General features: G+C 49.8%; 3 protein-coding genes across 3 annotated transcripts; 2 read left to right on the forward strand and 1 right to left on the reverse strand.

The window, feature by feature from the left end:
• Nucleotides 1–3,674: 3,674 nt before the first annotated feature.
• On the forward strand, nt 3,675–5,395 carry BKA67DRAFT_664313 (uncharacterized protein; the record flags this gene model as incomplete). Its single annotated transcript, XM_046108351.1, has 5 exons — nt 3,675–3,965; nt 4,017–4,198; nt 4,258–4,445; nt 4,502–5,058; nt 5,114–5,395. 5 exons carry the CDS (start codon nt 3,675–3,677, stop codon nt 5,393–5,395), a joined length of 1,500 nt encoding a protein of 499 aa, XP_045952991.1.
• A 2,259-nt stretch (nt 5,396–7,654) lies between these two features.
• On the forward strand, nt 7,655–10,166 carry BKA67DRAFT_664314 (uncharacterized protein; the record flags this gene model as incomplete). The annotated part of the gene is made up of 2 exons (XM_046108352.1): nt 7,655–7,993; nt 8,682–10,166. 2 exons carry the CDS (start codon nt 7,655–7,657, stop codon nt 10,164–10,166), a joined length of 1,824 nt encoding a protein of 607 aa, XP_045952992.1.
• A 2,199-nt stretch (nt 10,167–12,365) lies between these two features.
• BKA67DRAFT_526289 (vacuolar protein sorting/targeting protein PEP1) lies at nt 12,366–16,940 on the reverse strand (the record flags this gene model as incomplete). The annotated part of the gene is made up of 2 exons (XM_046098742.1): nt 12,366–13,011; nt 13,066–16,940. 2 exons carry the CDS (start codon nt 16,938–16,940, stop codon nt 12,366–12,368), a joined length of 4,521 nt encoding a protein of 1,506 aa, XP_045952993.1.
• Between the last annotated feature and the right edge of the window lie 1,897 nt (nt 16,941–18,837).

An 18,837-nucleotide genomic window follows, 5' to 3' on the forward strand; every position in this document is an offset into this window, starting at 1 on the left:
AGGTTTCATTTGCTGGTTTCACGGGTAGTCGATAAGCCCCTTGTAATTGAACTGCTGTGCCACTCCTAAGCGACCTATGTTACATTGAAGCGCGGCTCACGCGCTCATGGAAATATACTGCCGGTTGGTTATCTGTCAACGCGGCTGTAATATGTGCCCATCACGACTTCCCAGGTGCATCGGAAGCAGCGCACGTATAGCTTGCACCTTCTGGGCTTCACTTCAACATATGCATCAGACTTTCGGCCACACTTCAACATATGCATCAGACTTTCGGCTATTTCTTAGCAACCCAGTCATTTGCGTTGGCACAAATACACCTCAAAGTACACTGACTTCCTCAGCCGCTGCCCCGAGTCCAAAGGTAACTTGTTGCGATCCTTGATCTTCTAGTCTAGTTGCAGCGTAAATCCTCCCAGGCAGATCGCATGACGCAAATCTCTCAACAGCTAGGGTGGCACAGTTCAAGCAGACCTGGTCGGCTTCCCGCCATGATGGAGATTCGCGTCCAGACGTGAATACTTAGTTTCGGGGGAGTATGCCGGGTGGGGTGGCTGTCATGTTTGGCCCCATCATATCCTAGTCTTAATACCTTCTCGCTTCGTTATGTTGCTAATCCTCACAAGTAAGAACATCAATCGCGCGCATGACATCTGTCATCCAGTTTTGGCTGCCGGTGACTCCTACTAGTCTTGATACCTAAGTGAATGCTGGTTGCGGACTTAGGTTATGGCCATGGCACTGTTCGGAAGTACAACAGAATCAACAGCTGTGTGCGCATAACCGGACCCCGAAAATATGGCTTCTCGCCATGAAACAACTTCGGCCCCAGCTTTGTCCTTTTTAGACAGCACGTACTGTACAGGTCGATCATATTACCGCCATGAAGGATATGTCCTTGAGGAGCGCGGAGTGTTGGTAGATATCCAACATGAAACTACCTTGTCCCCCGGCTTAGGCAGGAAAGTGAAAACCCAATCAAGACCTTTGAAGCCAGTGAATGAGTACTTCAGACCAGTCCCTGAGGGTTTGAAACTTCGCCCTTGCTGCATCTACCAACGCTCGGTCTCGGTCCCTGTCCTTGCCACGCTGGCCGTTCTCGGTCGGGTATCTGACGACATAGTCGGGAATGACTACACCGGTTCTGGTTCCACATTACGTCCACACGTAAACCCAGCCCCTTTGAGCAAACGGCTTTTCTTCAAAATTCATGAAACAAAGGCCAGCATTCGTTGAACGCCGTTTTCCCCCCTGAAGACGCGTCAGTTCTGATCCGACATTTTCTTCACTAATGTGTTTCCGCGCGCGAACTACAGCGGGCATGGGCATGAGAAGGTTTCCGTACGGCCCGCTCCGTAGCCACTGCTCGCACTACTACTGTTCCAGTCGAATCGCTTCTACTATCAATAAGGGATAGTCTTCGGCAACTCTTGGCACATGGAAGTCTCCAACTCTCTGCCGGCCGTTTTTCATCACGATGGGTTGATTGCTGGAAATCCGCGCTGAAGAGCTGCAGGTTGACGAAACAACCATGTTGCAGCCTTTTCTATGCGTCCAAGGCTGTTGTATAGTGGATACCACAGTGTGTGTGTGGCACTTTAACAACAATTTTATGATGCAGTGGCAACCGGACGATTCTGACCAATCATTGCCATGACGAACGTTGTCACATCGACAACTGTAAATCATATTCGCATGACAGCGGCTGGGCCGTTTATCATGCTGCATGTCAGCCAACAAAGACCACTCGCTAGGTTCGACGTGAAGTATACAAAACGTCATGGGTTGTCAGTAACGATCTGTAGGACAACGGTGCTTCGCTATGTCTCTGCGCTCAGATCATTAAGCCATGAGCAATTAGGCTTGGAGGCTTCATCAGTGCTCAATAACCGGAATTCGAAATGTGTCCTACCCGGCACAAAAGTTTGACCTATAGAGTATCAATATTGCATCTTGTGATAGGGTAGTTCTATCCGACGTTGTGTGCGGCGTGGATGTTGTCGGTGGGCCCGAATTGCCCGTGCCCAAAGGCCTGTGATTAACTATGCGACTGTCGAAACTCAAGCATCCATAATTCGTCATGTTACGGAATTTGCTGCCAAAACCATGAGATCATTGGGGGCACCGACTGGGCAGGTGGTTGCAAATCAAGAGCGGAACCTTGGACAAGTTCGGAAGGGGCTTCCAAATTGCCAATTCGGAACAAGGCGAACCGTATACTCGGTAGCCAATGATAACAAACGTGTGCTTCCCCACACAATGCCTTGTATGGAGGATTGTACAGCAATTTGTTAACTTTAGCCTGGTGAGCTTCTGCGTTCAATCCTAGGCGTTCTTTTGGAAGCAGACCGGTCGATATTCTGAGGCTTGGACAATCCCTACGTGCTCTGCTTGTTGGCGCTAACGTGGGTTTCTCTGCAGGCTCGTCAATCTGTGCAATGGATTCACTCACTCATTGGCGATAGCTCTTCGCCATATGCCCGCCCCTTCATGACCGGTCATAGATGGAAGACTGGCTTCGCCCCCACCAGTTGGGCTGTGCAAATCCTCAGTTTTGGTTGATCCTTGATGAATCACGCCTCTGTACGTTGAGCAGGTGGGACGCAAGACAAGACGTTCTGGATAATAATAATACTCACATGAAGGACTTATCTCAATTACCAATACCCAGACTTACCCCATGCCCCTTCACAAAGTTTGCCTTGACACAACTAGGAAGGAAAATAAGGACTAAAGTTTAGAATTTAACAACCAGAGCCAATTGACAATATCCGGGAGTTTGGTCACAACATGCAAGTATCAACAATTGCAAGTCGTTTAATGCTCCTTCCCGCATCAAATGGATCATAGGCTAATGCAAGCCGGGCCAACCCCTGATGTTTATGCCTGTTAGGCCGTAAATACGCTCACAACCACCGCTGTTGGACCCCAACCAAGAGGTCTACGGCAATTTTCATGGAGGTCGGGACGTCTGTGAGTGCTATCCGGTCTGTCGGATCAAAGCCCGGCAAGTCATGTGAGGAGTTTGGATATGTGTGATGATGCAGCCTTCATACAGCATGACCAGGGTCAAAGAAGCTAGCAGCCACCCCGGCTTCTCTGTTTGTATTGATCCAACTGCTTGCCATGAACTATTGCCACTGTTGTAGAATGAGAGTAAGAAACTGCTGCATTCCAAAAGATAATATCACAAACTATGAGTAATTTCCGAACCTGTGTCTTCGCCGCTTGTGTTGGTACTATCACAATATGGAGAATGGATCCCTAAAAAAAAGTATAAAAACCCTGATCCTCAAAAGCAGGTCTCGAAATGGGCCAACCCCTAAGACGGCATGTTCTCCAAGCTTCAATTGAAAGACTAAATTGTCACCGGCCGGTATCGAGCTATTCCATCTGTTTTATAAGTATCATAAGAGAGCGAATAGATCCTTTCACTTGTGAGCTATCTCAACAGTCTCTACCACAACCCCCAGCCTCGCGTGCCACGTTTCTGTACTACCGACTATTCAAAGACCTTGTATCACGGTATCGCGAGCATCCTATTACCTAAGGTTCGTCATATTCAACTATTATAAGTAGCTGATGCTTAGTTATTGCAACAGAACCTATAGAACATAATGCTGCTGCATTTTTCGACATCGTTGCGCTCGTCTGCCCGCAAGCAATGCAGCGGAATGACGAAGCTCGACGGAAGACGTCAGGAGATAACGAGACAACTCAGCCAAAGCTGCATTGCCAGAGAGAACGTCTGTAAACTCTCGTACAACAAGTGTTTCCCGAACCGTCAATTGTCGACGTCGTCGACGAGATTGGCTCGTGAGATCCCTATACCAGAATTCCACCCGGAAACCCCCATTGTACCGCTCATGCCAGTACCCTTACCACAAGACAACCACGAATTTTGGCGGAAGATACCCATGTGGAAGGATGTTTCCGCCGATCAGTTTATGTCGTGGTCATGGAGTGTAAGTGGAATACGCGCCCTAGCCACGGACGCCTCGCTAAGTCATGAGTAGCAAAAGCACCATGTTCAACTGCATACTAGATCGAACCCTGACCGGTTTCGAAGCCTCATCAGTGAGCTCGTGCCTGATCACGTACCTTTTGATAAGAGTATCGGTCAGATGCAAAGCAAGGAGGAATTCATCGACGATGTACTTGCCGGCTTTGCCTGCTCCACCATGTCAGTCCGTTTGATGTAAGTTGAGCCGCAAATTCCGTACTGTTGTCAGAAGACTGATACACTCATGAACATAGGCCGTACATGTTCAGTAGAATCAATTGGAACGATCCTCGACACGACCCCATCTTTCGCCAATTCATACCACTTGGCTCAGTGATGCTTCCGGATCATCCCATGTGCAAACTAGATTCCTTACATGAAGGGAACGATTCCCCAGTACCAGGTCTGGTACACAGATATCCTGATAAGGCACTTTTTCTAGGTACGTCTATCGAATAGCCTTTTGCCATATCTACACACCCGCTAAGGACGGACCAGCAACATCTATATGCCCGACATACTGCGCTTTCTGCACCAGGTCATACGGAGTTGGTGCCGATACCGTAGAACTTGAGAAAAATCTCGAGTTCAGACAAGGCAGGGCTCGTTGGGAAGCATGCCTGGCCCATATCGCAAAGACTCCCGAGATTCATGATATAGTCATCTCTGGGGGCGACTCATTCTACATTGGACCGCAGCACATCATCGAAATTGGCTTGCGCTTGATTAACATGCCCAACATCAAGAAGTTTCGTTTCGCATCCAAGGGACTAGCTGTCAGCCCCGGACGGTTTCTTGATCCCAACGATAAATGGACGGATGCTCTAATTTATGTAAGCCAGCAGGCAGAGAAGGCAGGCAAAAGAATGTCACTGCATACACACTTCAACCACCCCAATGAGATCTCGTGGATTACGGAGAAAGCTAGCAAGAGATTGCGAGATGCCGGTGTTACGGTTCGCAATCAGAGTGTGCTTTTGCGGGGTGTCAACGATGATGTACAGACCATGGGCAGGCTCATCCGTACGCTTTCTGACACCCTAAGGATTCAGCCGGTATGAATGCTCTGCCAATGGCGAATGGATGTCCCGAATACTGACAGTGTTGTAGTACTACGTCTACCAATGCGACATGGTACCCAAAGCAGAGCATTTTCGAACACCACTGCGGACGTTGATCAACATGGAAGAGGAGCTTACCGGTTCTATTGCCGGGCACGATCTTCCCAAGTTCATTGTGGACTTGCCCGGCGGAGGAGGGAAGCGAAATGCACAAAGCGGCAAGTTTGACCCGACGACTGGTATATCTCATTTCAAGGCCCCAGCTGTCAAAGGGGGCGATACGATTTACACGTACCATGACCCAGTGAACTCCCTTACCAACACCCATTAGGGTGACCCAGGTCTATTTGGGGAGATGTCTGGCGAGCTGAGGCGCAGCATTCAATTTTATATTGACTTTGGGCCAGCGTGTAAAGCACAGGTCGAAATGTGACGCAAGAGTCATCGGCGAGACGCGAACACCAACTATTCTCCATTGAAGGGAATTATCCATCCTTGATTTTGTTATTGTACCCATTTTGGGAATACCTATTCAGTCAGATTAATGCCTTATCTGTTATCAATTGATACTACTCGTGAATGTGATATGTCTGATTAGTGTAGAGCTCTCTTTGCGTCTACAGGCATACGGATCCTCAATACAACTCAGACTACCACTTGCCCAAGTCCCGTTTGTGACCCGAATTTGACTTGAACGTTCATAGCAAGGTCGGGTATGTTCCTATAAACTGGATGGCAATGTGTGAGCTGGTGCCTAGTTTAACCAATACATCGATCGTGTAGGGCGAAATTATCGGCAGGTACTTCCGATGCCTGTGACATCACTCATGATTGTACATAATGCAATGAGAAATGGTCTGTATACCACCTGGCGGAATCTGGTTACAACATAATGCATTATGATTTGATCAATTGGGTCTCAGGCATTATATTTGCTGCATCAAACTTTGGACCGAGTATCGTCAATGTCCTGTAACGAATAATGAGGAATAAAATTGAACCATTCCTGGTGAAGCGACACCCACCTTGACATATTCAATCGCTCAGAGCACTGTTCGGAGGCTGAGTGATATACATGGTTTGGATGCTATTCACGGTTCGTGTTCTTTGTCGCAAAATCATAGAGAACGTTCTAGCCAGGTGTAAAGAGTCTCGATTCTGGAGTCAGGACGTACGTACAAAAGTGGCTGATCTTTAATCATTGGAGCTTGCCAGGAAACCCGACAATCTGGTTCCATAAACGCTTGTTGCAATCAAAGTGGACACAGGACCCTGACTGAGCAGCTCGAATGATAAGAATGAAATTAGCCATCGCTGAATACGATGCCTGGACTTCGGGAGTTGAAGACCCAAGATTTGATGTCTCCTCATAGCAGACAAGCCAGCTTAAAATAGCGTCAGCCCAAATCATCAGCACAACCGAAATGACGAGCATGCCAAGCACGTTGACATAGGAGTTTACGCAATCACTTTATAAGAATGTCCAATGCTGTGCGTATGATTTTAGTGTTCATATCGTGGTTCATGAAAACCCAGGATTTTGATTCATATAAATTCCTTTTTTGAAAGGGCAACTTGGAATACCCGTACGGTGTAAATTCGGGGAAACGTGAGACAATAAGACAGATGGCGGGAGCCCAGACAGTAGCTCGGCTCACCACAATGGTACCTTTATCCAAGATCGACAATCAATTCGTCATACGATAGGCGTGGCTCACAATGTTTTTTAAGATCGGTTCTCGCAATGAAAAGACAGAAGATCTGACTACTCACGAAAAGGGGACAGATCGCCGTACCACCGTTTATCTAGAAGAAGACGTTAATCGACGAATAAACCCGTGGACGTGGATCGAATTGATAGTGCATGGAGAAGAACGCGGATCGTTACCGTAGCTGGCTTTCATATCGATTGACCCTTGGCAAGACCTGATCAGCTTGACAAAAAGGGTAATAGAAGACCAGGAACAGTACTTTAGCGTCTTGGAGACTTTCCAATCCCACACACTCGGACCAGTGGCATCAAGCCACCAAGCCCACAACCGCCGTTGACACATTGCTTAGTGGATCTTCCATGGAACTTCCGTAGTCGATCATTGGTTTAGTCCAAGGTTGTCGCTGGCATGCTCCAGGCACAGCTGCGTCAACCTATCCCCAACTGTGACTGGGAAAGGCCCATCAAGGGAATGAACCAATCTTGTGAACCGAAAGCTGGAAATTCGTCCAAACCCCTTGTCAGTCTTGGGCCCACGAGGCCGTGGTACGCTCACGACCCTGGTCACGATGGATATTATGACCCTAAGAGGCTGTTGTGCTTGAACATGGGCGCTTCGAATAGACCCTGGTTTCTGAAAGGCGTCGGGTGTGTGATTGACACTAGAAAACTGTCGATCCAGAAAAGACTGAAGATGTAGCCTCCGCCGCACCCTCTCCTTCTGTACGATAATTTCGTCGATACGTCAACTCTTATTTTCTCATGTTGTGGTGTGTTGCTGACTACTACTGAGGGTCCGTGAGTGCGCTGGTCTCTGGTCGATACCGGCAAAGTAGAACGCCGAGGTCTAATTGATTTGAGTTACCACGGATCCAAACAATGGCGCCGGCTCGTTCCTTTGGCACCAATATAGGGCCCATGAGGACGCGGCCCAGTCCAGTTGACCTCAGCACGACGGCGGAATATCATCATAGCCTGCGTGGCCAAAGTCGACAAAGCGATTCAGAACGGTATCCGGAAGACCCGCAACCACACGACGATTGGGCAAAGAAGTCTACAACACGCCGATGGATTCCAGTTAGACCCAAGACAAGCGACTCCATCACCAGAGTGAAAAGATCGGCCGGCAAGAGAGACATAATCATCGATTCTCCATTGCAGCTATCCCGTCGACAGGTTGAAGAGTTCGAGACCCTGCCAATAGCTGTACGCCGCAAGGTTAGTTAGTAATTTATTTCAACCCGCCAATTTATTTATTTCTTGTCCTTTTTCCTTTTCCTTTTGCTTTTCCTCCTTCTATCAGAGCACGGCCGTTGCAACCAGCTTCAGCGTGTGCTTCTGACAAAGACGTCAGCAAGAAGCAACATTCTCTGTCTTAGTGAGCGCTCCACTTACATGGAATGATTTGGGGACGCCACGGGCCTCAGACGAACGCGTTTTAGCCTGCTTGTGTGCAAGTGTCACTTCTGGCGTGGAAGGGGACAAACTGTAATCTGACGGAAAATACTTCCCGATTCTTTGAGTACATGCAATGCTTGGCTCTGAATCACAGTCGCAGTGGCAGCAAGGGTGGAGATTACTGCATTATATGTATGTGTAGTCTGAGCCTGCACGCTCGACTTGCATTGCATGCTGTTACGGTATTGGTGTTGGTATTGGCTTCTAGTGCGCTGCGACAGTCGACGCTATGAACCCCAATATGCATGCGGTCCCACGCCGGTGTCTGGTCCCTACTCTGTGCAACCCTGTCTCACCCGCAAACCCACAGCCATAGCGTCCGGTATATGCTAGTGATGAGTCTTTTCTGTGCTTTTGTTATACGCTCTGCCGTTCCATAAGAATGTGTTTCCATCTTTGTCTTTGGTGGCTTGTGCTAAGATCCTCCCTTTTTTAATAATTTTTTTAGTACTTCTCCACGTTAGAACGCTTGAGATTCGCTCAAACATCTGGTGCCCTGGATGACAGCCCTCAACTTGGCGACTTTTACAACTCTCCTAGAAGCTTTACTTTCTCCAACGATACAGCGTCACGAAGAAACAACGGTCAAGGGGCTGGCGATTTCACGCCTCCAGATCTAGGAAGTCGATTACAGACTTCAATTCATCAGACCCAAGCTGCTTCTACGGATTGTCTGCCATCTGGCGTGGCACTCCCCATTTCGAGCGAGCGCCATCTTACTAGAGAGCAGCAAGTGGCATTGGCAAAAAGTTTGAGGGAAAGCGTCATTTTGGATGCGGCAGACGAAGCTATATATAAGATAGGACGTCGGGCGAGTCGCCACTTGAGCCCATCGGGCAACGCACACACCCTCTCTCCAACCCAGTCCAGCATGGAAACCCAAGAAAGCAGGGTAACCAATGCCCAGGTTCATCAACCTGAGGCTCTGGATGCATTCTATGATAGCTTCAGATGGTTGGATGGCGACGACAATCTGGATCTCAGCTTACAACTAGATGATCACCACTCCAATCTAAAAGAGAACTTGGAGCGGCCATCCACGGACAACCGCCCATCATTCCGCCGCCATCTTTCTATCAGCAGGATGTCCTTTGGTCGTCCCTCCATCTCAACGGGCCGACCTGGGACGCATGGTGGTATCTCGATTCCCACTTCGCCTACGTCGAGCTCATTGGCCCAGCCAGTACATAGCAGACGGAAGTCGAGGACACTTTCCCTGATCAACACGCGACATACGCCACAGCCGTCGACGTCATCCATCGACCCTGCCGCAGCACACTATCAGGATCCAGAAGCTCGCGCCAAATTGCGCGTGTATCTGGCTTCGCCTCAGAAGTTTGACGAGGCGGTCGAGTTTGGCTTTCCCTCACATGACGCCTTTCCGGCCCACTCGACTCCAGGTACACAGATGTCGCGTGGTCACTCAAGACAGATGCTCTCCCAAGACTCGTCAAAGTTTAAGACATTTCTCTCAGATGATCGATCGTCAGTATATAGCGACGATCTCTCATTATCAGATCCGGAGTCACCCAAAACGCCTCAGAGCCCCGACAGAGCAACTGCAAGACCCGGAGGAGACCTTGACAGCAGCGAGCTCGCACTTTTTGGCAAAAATTCCGATGCCTATGCGCAACTACCGGTTGCCTCGAGAGAGATGACTTTGCGCATGACGCTCACGAGGCCCGACTTACGTGCTTGCGAGGAACAAATTTACGGATGGCAGAAAGGGGTGGAACAGCACACAAATAAGCTGGCCAAGGTTTCTCCAGCCCACGGAGACTTACCGCCTCCAAAGAAGACACATGTCGGAGACAATAGCAAACCCAAAGAAAGCTTTGAGGCTTTCTTTGCCAGTTTAGACGACGAGGAAGAAGAAGCCGCAGCAGATAACGGCGTCGTCAAACGATTCTGGAACAAAATGCGGCGCAGCTAGAATGGTTTACGCAAGAAACCAAGTTCACATGAGTACACTCGCGCTGGATGCTTGGGAATGCGATTGCTTGGCCAAAAAGAACTGCTCGACACTTCGTGGTCTCAGCACTATACTATATACAACGCTTAGGAGTATTTTATTTGTCATCTAGCGGAGATATCATTTGTTTTACTAGCTTTGTACTTTATTACTCATTGCACGGAGTCGGTACTAGATTTGGGTGACAAAAATCAGCGTCAAGAAGCTCGGACAACAGTTAGCTGTTCAGATCGTCAAACAAACAAAATGAATTTCCACATGTTTTCCGTGCCAGTAAAAATCTTCTCGGTCGCTGTCGCTGCAAAGTGGTGATGAAATTTCTCGGCTAACCTAGTCATCTCTGGCATTCCTGAGCTGTCCGACCGGACCATGCAACGGTCTATCATCTCATCAGGCTCCTCGGCGGGCATAGTGGGGGACAACGCTAAGATGGTGTGACTGGCCAACCTGCGGGATCCGCAGTGCCGATTCTACCGTGCTGTGACGGATATAGCACCTGGCAGATAGAAGCACTGTGCTATAGCGACACTATGACGTGATGGGATCTGCAGACTCAATACCAGCTTGGGGGGACGATCACTGACGGCACAAACAGCACAATACGTTGATGAAAACAGCACAATTGTCGCGTCTCGAGTTCTCGTCGTATAACTAAACCCATGGTGTGGCATGTACGTGGTATTTTGTCACTAGTGGTGCTTCGTTCAAAGTCTCAGCCTCGACGTAAACGTGCTTGGTGCATCTGCGCACAGGACCTCTCCGTCTCAAGCCTAATCGATCTGATCCTCCACAGATTTTCTCCAAGGACATGCTTTCGTCTGAACACGGGTCCTATATTCCGACGAACCAACTAGTCCAAGTTCAAATGGCATGCAAGTCCCTGTGATGTGTTGAGTAACATTACCAACACTGCCGCACCGTCCCTTGCAGGAGGAGCGGCCCTTGCATAAGCGCCAGCTCTCGGCAACGTCTTTGCTTCCTGGGCCAACTTCGTCAAGGACAATGGCTTGTGACCAGTGTTTGTTTCGGCCATTTGAATTTTTGACTACCCAAGATGCATAGCCAACGCCACTAACCTTAGGGTTTGTGTGTGTTTGTATTCTACAGCCGAAGGGGGCCCGTCACTTATTGACATGAACCAAAAGCCCGAAGATCCCACTTTGTTGGCTTGTTTGCCGTTGCTTCCAGATATTTCGCACATCTGGTCGTCCACTCGGAACGTCCGTATTCCACCGTCCTGTTTTGCTTCATCGTTCTTACCTTTTCGATGCGCCATGCATACGAAGTGAAGTGAAGTGTACATGTGTACCATCTCCGTTCTGCATGTTTCAGGAGACCAGAGCTGCATCGATCGGACTTGAGTACTTCACTGGGACAAAGGCGCGCGCTCTCCCTAGGATCTTTCAGCTAGCCGTGCAGCTACATATGCAGGTGCTAGTACAGGCGGTGGCTCGTGGCCATGTGTATAACCAGCACGTTGCTAAGGTTGGGCAGTCAGGCGCAGTGCTACGCTGCTACGGCCTCAATGACTGAACAATACCCATATAGCCGGACACTCGGTTAAACATTTTAGATGCAAATTGAACAACGCCGTGTCACAACAGTGTACCACGATGGCTATTAACACACCAACATTAGGCAATCGACAGTAGGCGGTCCAGCTTATTGTGATGTCGATTTTCGGGGCCGCGCACAGATGAGGTGTGACGAGCTAGTGGCGCGCTGTAATAGCAATGTCAGATATCGATTAGCAGTTTCCGACGTGCGCCATGCGCCATGCGCCATTGTCCAAATAACCTCATGCAGACAGACGCGCACATGGTCGGATGCAGTGCAACGCCCTACATCCACTTGTTATACGACCTACACGGTTCCCCCTGAATCCCTGTCCACGGCATCTCCTGGGGCACATCGAGATTTGAGAATATTCAAAACGGGTTTGTCTTACTCGTCCCTGTATCTACAAGGCTCAGTTGGGGGACATGTCCACCTCGATAGAACCCAACTGAATTGTTACATAGACTGGAAACGACCCTCTCCAGTCTGCACCGCAGCTATGCTAAACCCGCGATCCCACCTGTTCTCATGATGCTCTCATATCAAATAGTCGGACACTGTAATCTTCAAGTCTATACAAAAATTCCGTCGCATGATATCTTGTTATACCTCTTCATCGCTATCATCTCCCAACAGCTCACCTTCATCATCGTCAACAATAGCGTAGTCGGCTCTGCCACGGGCAAAACTGTCTCTTGTGGTGAACCTCCTAGGAGCGCCGTTGCCAAGCCAGCTGTAGCTTGAGCCTCCTCTGCCAGTCAAGCTCTCAATCATGGACGAGGCACTGCGCCATAGACTTGAGGCAAGCAGCGGTAGAGCTGCAACAACCGCTGCAACAGCAGAAATGGCGATGACAGGATACTTGACCATGGGAGATTCGCTGTCAAAGGTGCTGCCATGATCGCCCAGTCGAATCTGACCGAATTTGCCGTTCCAGTTGCGCCACACCCACCAGCCAGCTCCAGCTGCCAGTCCCACAGGAATGATAATTGCGAAGAAGATGGCGATTCCGGAGACACTGTGTGCCCTTTCAAACTCTTCCTCTTTACCGGGGCACGGAAAGGGCTCCTTCACCTTATCCATTTCATAACCATCAGAGCAAGTGGTGAGCGGAATTCGGCGATAACCAGATGGCTCGTAGTACTCGATCGCACTGGGATTCTCCTTGCAATATTGCTCGAGAGAAATAGGAGTATATCCCTCCACGAGTTTGCATTGGCCGTGCTTATCCATCTCGTAGTTGTAGTCGCTGTGACTGATTAGCATCTTTCAGCCTCGACCATTGTTCGACTTGTAAACTTACCATTCAAAATCCTGGCGGGTGCAGGTGCAGTTGTTGAATCCCCACCGGTGTACTAGCCTTTGCGCATTGAAACATGTTCTGTCCGTCTTTTTCCTCAAGTACTCCGCCCTGTGGCCGAAAAGGCACCCACCTGGTTGCTTAGGATGTTCGGGAGTCCATAGACCATAGTCTGACTTGGATGCATCATCCGCATCGAATACACATTCCTGACTGGTGAGACCGGAGAAGTCGATATTGACTGTGAAGAGTGAATCGCCCTCATGGCCCCACAACAAGAAGTTGCGCGAGGCGCCTGACCGAAGAGTCGTAATGTCAGTGACGACGACCTCCGAATCCGAAAATACGTAATCCTTCCAAGATTTACCTTCGTCGAGCGTGTAGGAAATGGATTTGGTTCTAGTGTCTCGTTGAACGAGCAGGATAATGGATCCTTGGTCACCAAAGGACCAAGTCCACCGACCTTTTTTGACCATGTTCCAGCTGATCCCTGCATCGGTAGTCATGAAAGTGTCAGCATCTTTGGCATCTCCCAGGACAGCCCCAACGTTGCCCAGACCAAACATGATACCAACGGCGCCTTCGGACGAGTAGGTCTTCCCATGATCGACCCTCTCAGTATAGCCATGAATGTGCAACGCACAATTCTCGTCGCCTGCAGTGCTCGAGCAGCTGAACGATTTACCATCCAGGTCTTTCTTCGGAGGAGGCAGGAAGGACCATTCGGCTCCGTCGTTATGGCTGATCTTGGTCTGTAGCTTCTTCGGCTCAGAATCGGCATTCGGGTTTTCGACGGTATTAACAAGGACGACACCTTCGAGCCCGAGCATTTTCTCGAAGTCGACGTAGCCGCTATTGTCACAGTTGACTCCGGAGATGCTAACCACGTAGGATGTACCATTCGAGTTGCTCTTCAGAATAGACCCAAACCGGCGTTTCTCGTCTTCGGCAGTCTCCACGAATAGGTTGACAGCATGAGTTGAGCTGTCAAGAACGGTGTAAAGCGTTTGGTGCCCAACGTCGAAGTTATAAGGCCAATGTGCTTCTGCGTAATTCTGCCCATTGACGCTGGCCCAAGCGTGCAGAGTACTGGCTGTCTGGTTTTCGGTTGCCACGACGATAAACTCTGCCATGGTGGCAAAGTCTCTCGTGTTTCGATGCACAACTTGCATGTTGCCCTTATCCTCAATGAAATCGTTGGTGTAGACTAGATTCCATGGATTGTCTCCCTCGGCATCCTCGCGCTCTCTCTTCAGGCAAACGACCTGTTTCTCTGGTCGCCCAAAACCTTTGTAGGCTTGTGAGCCGGTAAAATCACACCTTGCAACAAATCGGGCCAGTGTTTCCCAGTTGTCTCCTCGATCTCGGGAAACGGAGGCAATGTCGTGACACACCTCGCCATCGCAACTCTGACCATGAAATATGAGCCAGTCTTTCTGATCAGGATGAAACGACCATGGGGACGTCCTACGCTGGAAGTTTGGAGGATACGGCGTCTCGAAGGAGTAGAAATGTTGACCTTTGTCGACACTATAGATGACTTTGGCCTTGCTTGTTATGAAAAAGACCATATCCTTGAAGTATTGATGTGACGTGATGGACCAGATGCTTTCATCTGCAAGCCGCTTGGGAGTGTCCCATGTCTTGCCATGATCTTGTGAGATCATGACATCCCCAGCGCCATTACCGCCGGTTTTGAGCGGCCTCATGATGACCGTTTCATCCTGTATAGAGCTGGAATCACCACGCTCGAGGTAATGCTTCTCGAAGTTTACGAAATCGCCCTTGATCGGAGTTTGCTTATGGCTGATATTGCCGCTTGCTCCACCGCCACCGCCACCGCCAGGCGTTGCTGCAGCATCCGAACACTTCCATTCCTTTGTATCGTCTTTCTGTGAACCACTCCTCCGCTTGCAATCGTTACCAGGAATAAGCCTCCATCCACTGGTACCTTTGAATGTTTCCTCTGGGTCCCCCTTTTTGCAAGCCCCTTCTGGCGGGATAATCGGGCCAGCCTTCTCACATTTGCCATCTTTTCTGACAAAGTTGAAATCACACTCAAAGTCGATATCGCTGCAGTCGCACGGCTCGGGAATGGGAGCAGGATCCTTGAACTCTTGCTTGATAAAGCATTTCGCATCCTTCTTTCGACGATGGTATGTTTGAGTATGGCCCATTAGGCAGCTAGGGTTTCCATCATCATCCTTCCGGGCAACCCAATCTTCCATGTCACTCTGCTTGCATGTATCCTCATGAAGGCCATCAAAATCAATGGAAATAACGTGAAACTTGGAATCAGATGACTCGGCTGTCAACACAAACTTGAGGCTGGTGGAGTCTTGGGTTGTGGTGAGGACCCCGGGCCGGACTTTGAGATCGTTGCCCAGTGCAACCTCGGACCAGTCTATGCCGTGGTTCAGAGAATACTTGATTTTGCTAACATCGTGCTCCTTTGTATCCTTGACGGCCAACAATACGGACCCTTGATCGCCGAACTCATATTTGTGAGGCCCATCAAGGCCCTTGAGCCAGTTCCTGCCCGCGTCGTCAGACACGTAGAGGTCGGCATCAGCAAAGGCTTTCAGATAATCACCAGTATTGCCGTTGCCCATGACAAGGCCGGGGGCAGGACTGGAGAAAACGCGACCGACATTGTTCATCTCGGTTACGGAGTGAAGGTGGATTTCCTTGTCACCAGCCTTGACGGATTCAAAAGTTCTTCCATCGTCAAAGGTGATCTTGGACTTGATCTTCTTGTCAACTTTGTCACCTTTTTCTTCCACGTCTTCCCAGTTGCTGACTTGGTTCACCATGAAGACACCTTGAATGCCGGATATCTTCTCAAAGTCAACGTGACCGAATTCATTACGGTTTGTGTGCTCGGCAGCGCGGGTAAAGTACGTGCCGTTGGAGTTGCTCGTGAGCAAGACACCCATGGGATTGGAGGGCCGGGCATAGCTGACGTCGATTTGGATGCTATAGTTGGTTCCTTCCAGGACGGTGTAGGCCTCCTGGTTGATGCGATGGTCGCTTGGGAAGACAGCACGGTGCCATTTGAGAGTGTCATCTGTGACGTACAAGGCCATCTCGTCTGTGTTCTTGGACGTGGTGGCGGCGAGAAGGTACTTCTTGACCACGGCGATGTTCACGACACCCTGAACGGGTCCAGCTCCGTTGAGGTTGGGCTCAAACTGTTGTATGACACCGTCGGAACTCACAGCGCTGAAATAGTTGTCGGAAATAAGCAGCCGGTTGTCCTCTTTCAGGGGTGAAAAGTCGCCGCGGACAGTGCACAAGATCCTGCTGGCGTCGAGGTCCTTTTGACCGGTGGTGAAGAGATCTGAGGATGCAGCCCACCAGCAACCATCGACCATGTTTCGTAGGTATTTGGCGTCGGACTTGAAGCCATCCGTGGTATACATGACGACGTCATCCCAGAAAATGCTCTCGTATTCTATGCCGTAGAACATGATGCTGTCGGGGTCTTGCGCGTGGAAGACCAGCCAGTCGTTGCGGTAATAGTTGGGTTCCGAGTCGGTGTAGAAGGTCTGCCATGTCTTGCCCTGGTCGTGGGTCTTCCAATGATATACTCCCTTGGTCAGGATGTAGGCACGGTTATTGTCAAACTCGTGCATGACCAGGACGGCAGCCTTGCCCTCGTCGACATCATCGACCTTGGCCCACGAGGCGCCGCCATCGGCGGATCGCCAGACCAGGCCGGCTTTCTGGTCTTGGAACAGGAGGACATCGGAGTCTTGGAAGTAGTTGAGGTTGATTGGATAGTGGTCGAAGTCATTCACTTTGATGGTGGGTTCGTCCTTGGCGTCGGCTGTGCCTATGGCCAGGATCTGCCAAAGAAGGGCGGTTGCGAAGAGCATATTCTGCCAGGAGAAGGGTCTTGCCCCAGGCAGGGCTTCTCTGTGTACCCTCATGATCTCGTGGAAGGGGCGCGAAGTTGAGAGATCATGTCAAGTTCGAGTATGGAGCCTCGGGACTTTCTGGGAGCGGCCGGCTTACGAGATCCGGTGACGAGTAGGGCGATGGCAATAACAATAGCGACGGCAGAGATAGGTTGGCCCAGCCAGTGAAGGTTGATTCGTGCAACAGAGGTGTGTAAATAGGCGAGCAGAAAGGCGTCGCAGATGTCAGTAATGAGTTTACAAATGGGCCACGATTGACCTGCTGCCGGAGGGTCGCGTTTGTGGGCGTTGTCGGAAGCTCCTTCGAAAGCGCAACAAGTGTCATGAAAGCAAAGCATGTCATGTACGGAGTAGGAGTAGTCTCAGCTTTCGCGCCGGTGTGGCACATTGCACCCAGCAGCTTACCCAGAGCATACGTAAGTGCGGATCTCCCGTCCACGCCTAAGCTTTCCATTAGATGGGTCAAGGACTCCGTTATGTCTGTCCAAGGTTAGTACCGCTACGTCTACACACATACAGTAATAATACCTGTACTGTACGGAGAGCAATTGGCACCGGCCTTCTACTGTAACTGTACGTGTGCCGCATGGACTTGGGTTTCGTTAGCGGGTTACATGCTTCAGGTTGCTCAATCGCGGGCCATTTCTTACAGTACGATAGCTCCCTCGAGCTACAGCTTGCTGCAGCCAAGCACCAGCCACCCAATCGAATATGCCCCTGTTGTTTCCTTACGCATGGTGCCTCCTGTGTTCCTCGGGGACTAGGTACTGCCACACAGCTCACACTATGATCTCGCTGGTACACATCAGCAGCGCTTTTGAGATATGTATGCAAAAGTTAACTTATCCGACATGGGGTTGCTCCGAACCCTCCTAACTTAGACTAACCTTATAGACTACAAGGTAGATGGATAAAACTAGGCTATACTACTAGCCTCCAACCTTTTATTTTTTATTTTTTTAAATTAACCATGCGGAAGAGTAGCACTGCATACATTGAAAAAGGAACGCTCGGTGAGTATTACCACGAACACGCTTCGTATTGATATCGATTACAACATCATGGCTATCATAGCTTCTGGAAAACATGAACTATGTAGCTTGGTACGTATATGGCCTGTTTTAAGCGCACCCCCTTTCAGAGCTCTTGTCCGCTTCATGGACATCTCAAGCATACCCGTTCCCCAGGGACCGTGCCTCTAAACCATCCATCTCCCTAATCGCATCAGACATGCCCACCCATGCGCAGATACCTTTGCCAGCATCCACAACGCCATATCATCATGAATCCCACATATCGTAGTCGCCCAGGCCGATGATCTCAGCCCAAGAGAGCCCACGGCCCATGTTGTTCATAGCACGTTGCCGATGCCTTAAATACTCTCAAGGAGGGAGTCGGATATCTCCGGGATGGCTCTGTGACTATAGTTATGGAAACGAGAAGCCTTGTTGGCGGTAACGGGGCCAGAACAGGCTATGTGACCAGCTTTGATCTTTGCATTTGAATCTATTTACATCCGGACTATTCATATTGAGCGAATCATCTAGAGTGCTAAAATCGCTCGCCCGCTCGCGCTCGGCGGTCCGCATCATGTGAGCCGAGATACATCTTTGTGGCTGCCAGACATGTGTTGCAGACTACCCCAACAGCAGCACAAACACGGTGGATCTGTTGCGAGTTGCTACTGCGAATACTCATCGTGCGGCTGACAGCGCTCTCAGTCATGATGGATACGCTCCTGGTGGCCTTTGGTCCAGGCACGACTTCCGATGCGGATGAGTCGCTGATGTTCCCCGGGCAGTCGCAATGAGCGAGGTACATAATTACCAAGGTGGACTTTGCATACGACACTCGG

This window comes from Truncatella angustata (genome assembly GCF_020726525.1).
Source record: "Truncatella angustata strain MPI-SDFR-AT-0073 chromosome Unknown BKA67scaffold_10, whole genome shotgun sequence".
In the NCBI taxonomy this organism is placed as follows: Eukaryota; Fungi; Ascomycota; class Sordariomycetes; order Amphisphaeriales; family Sporocadaceae; genus Truncatella; species Truncatella angustata.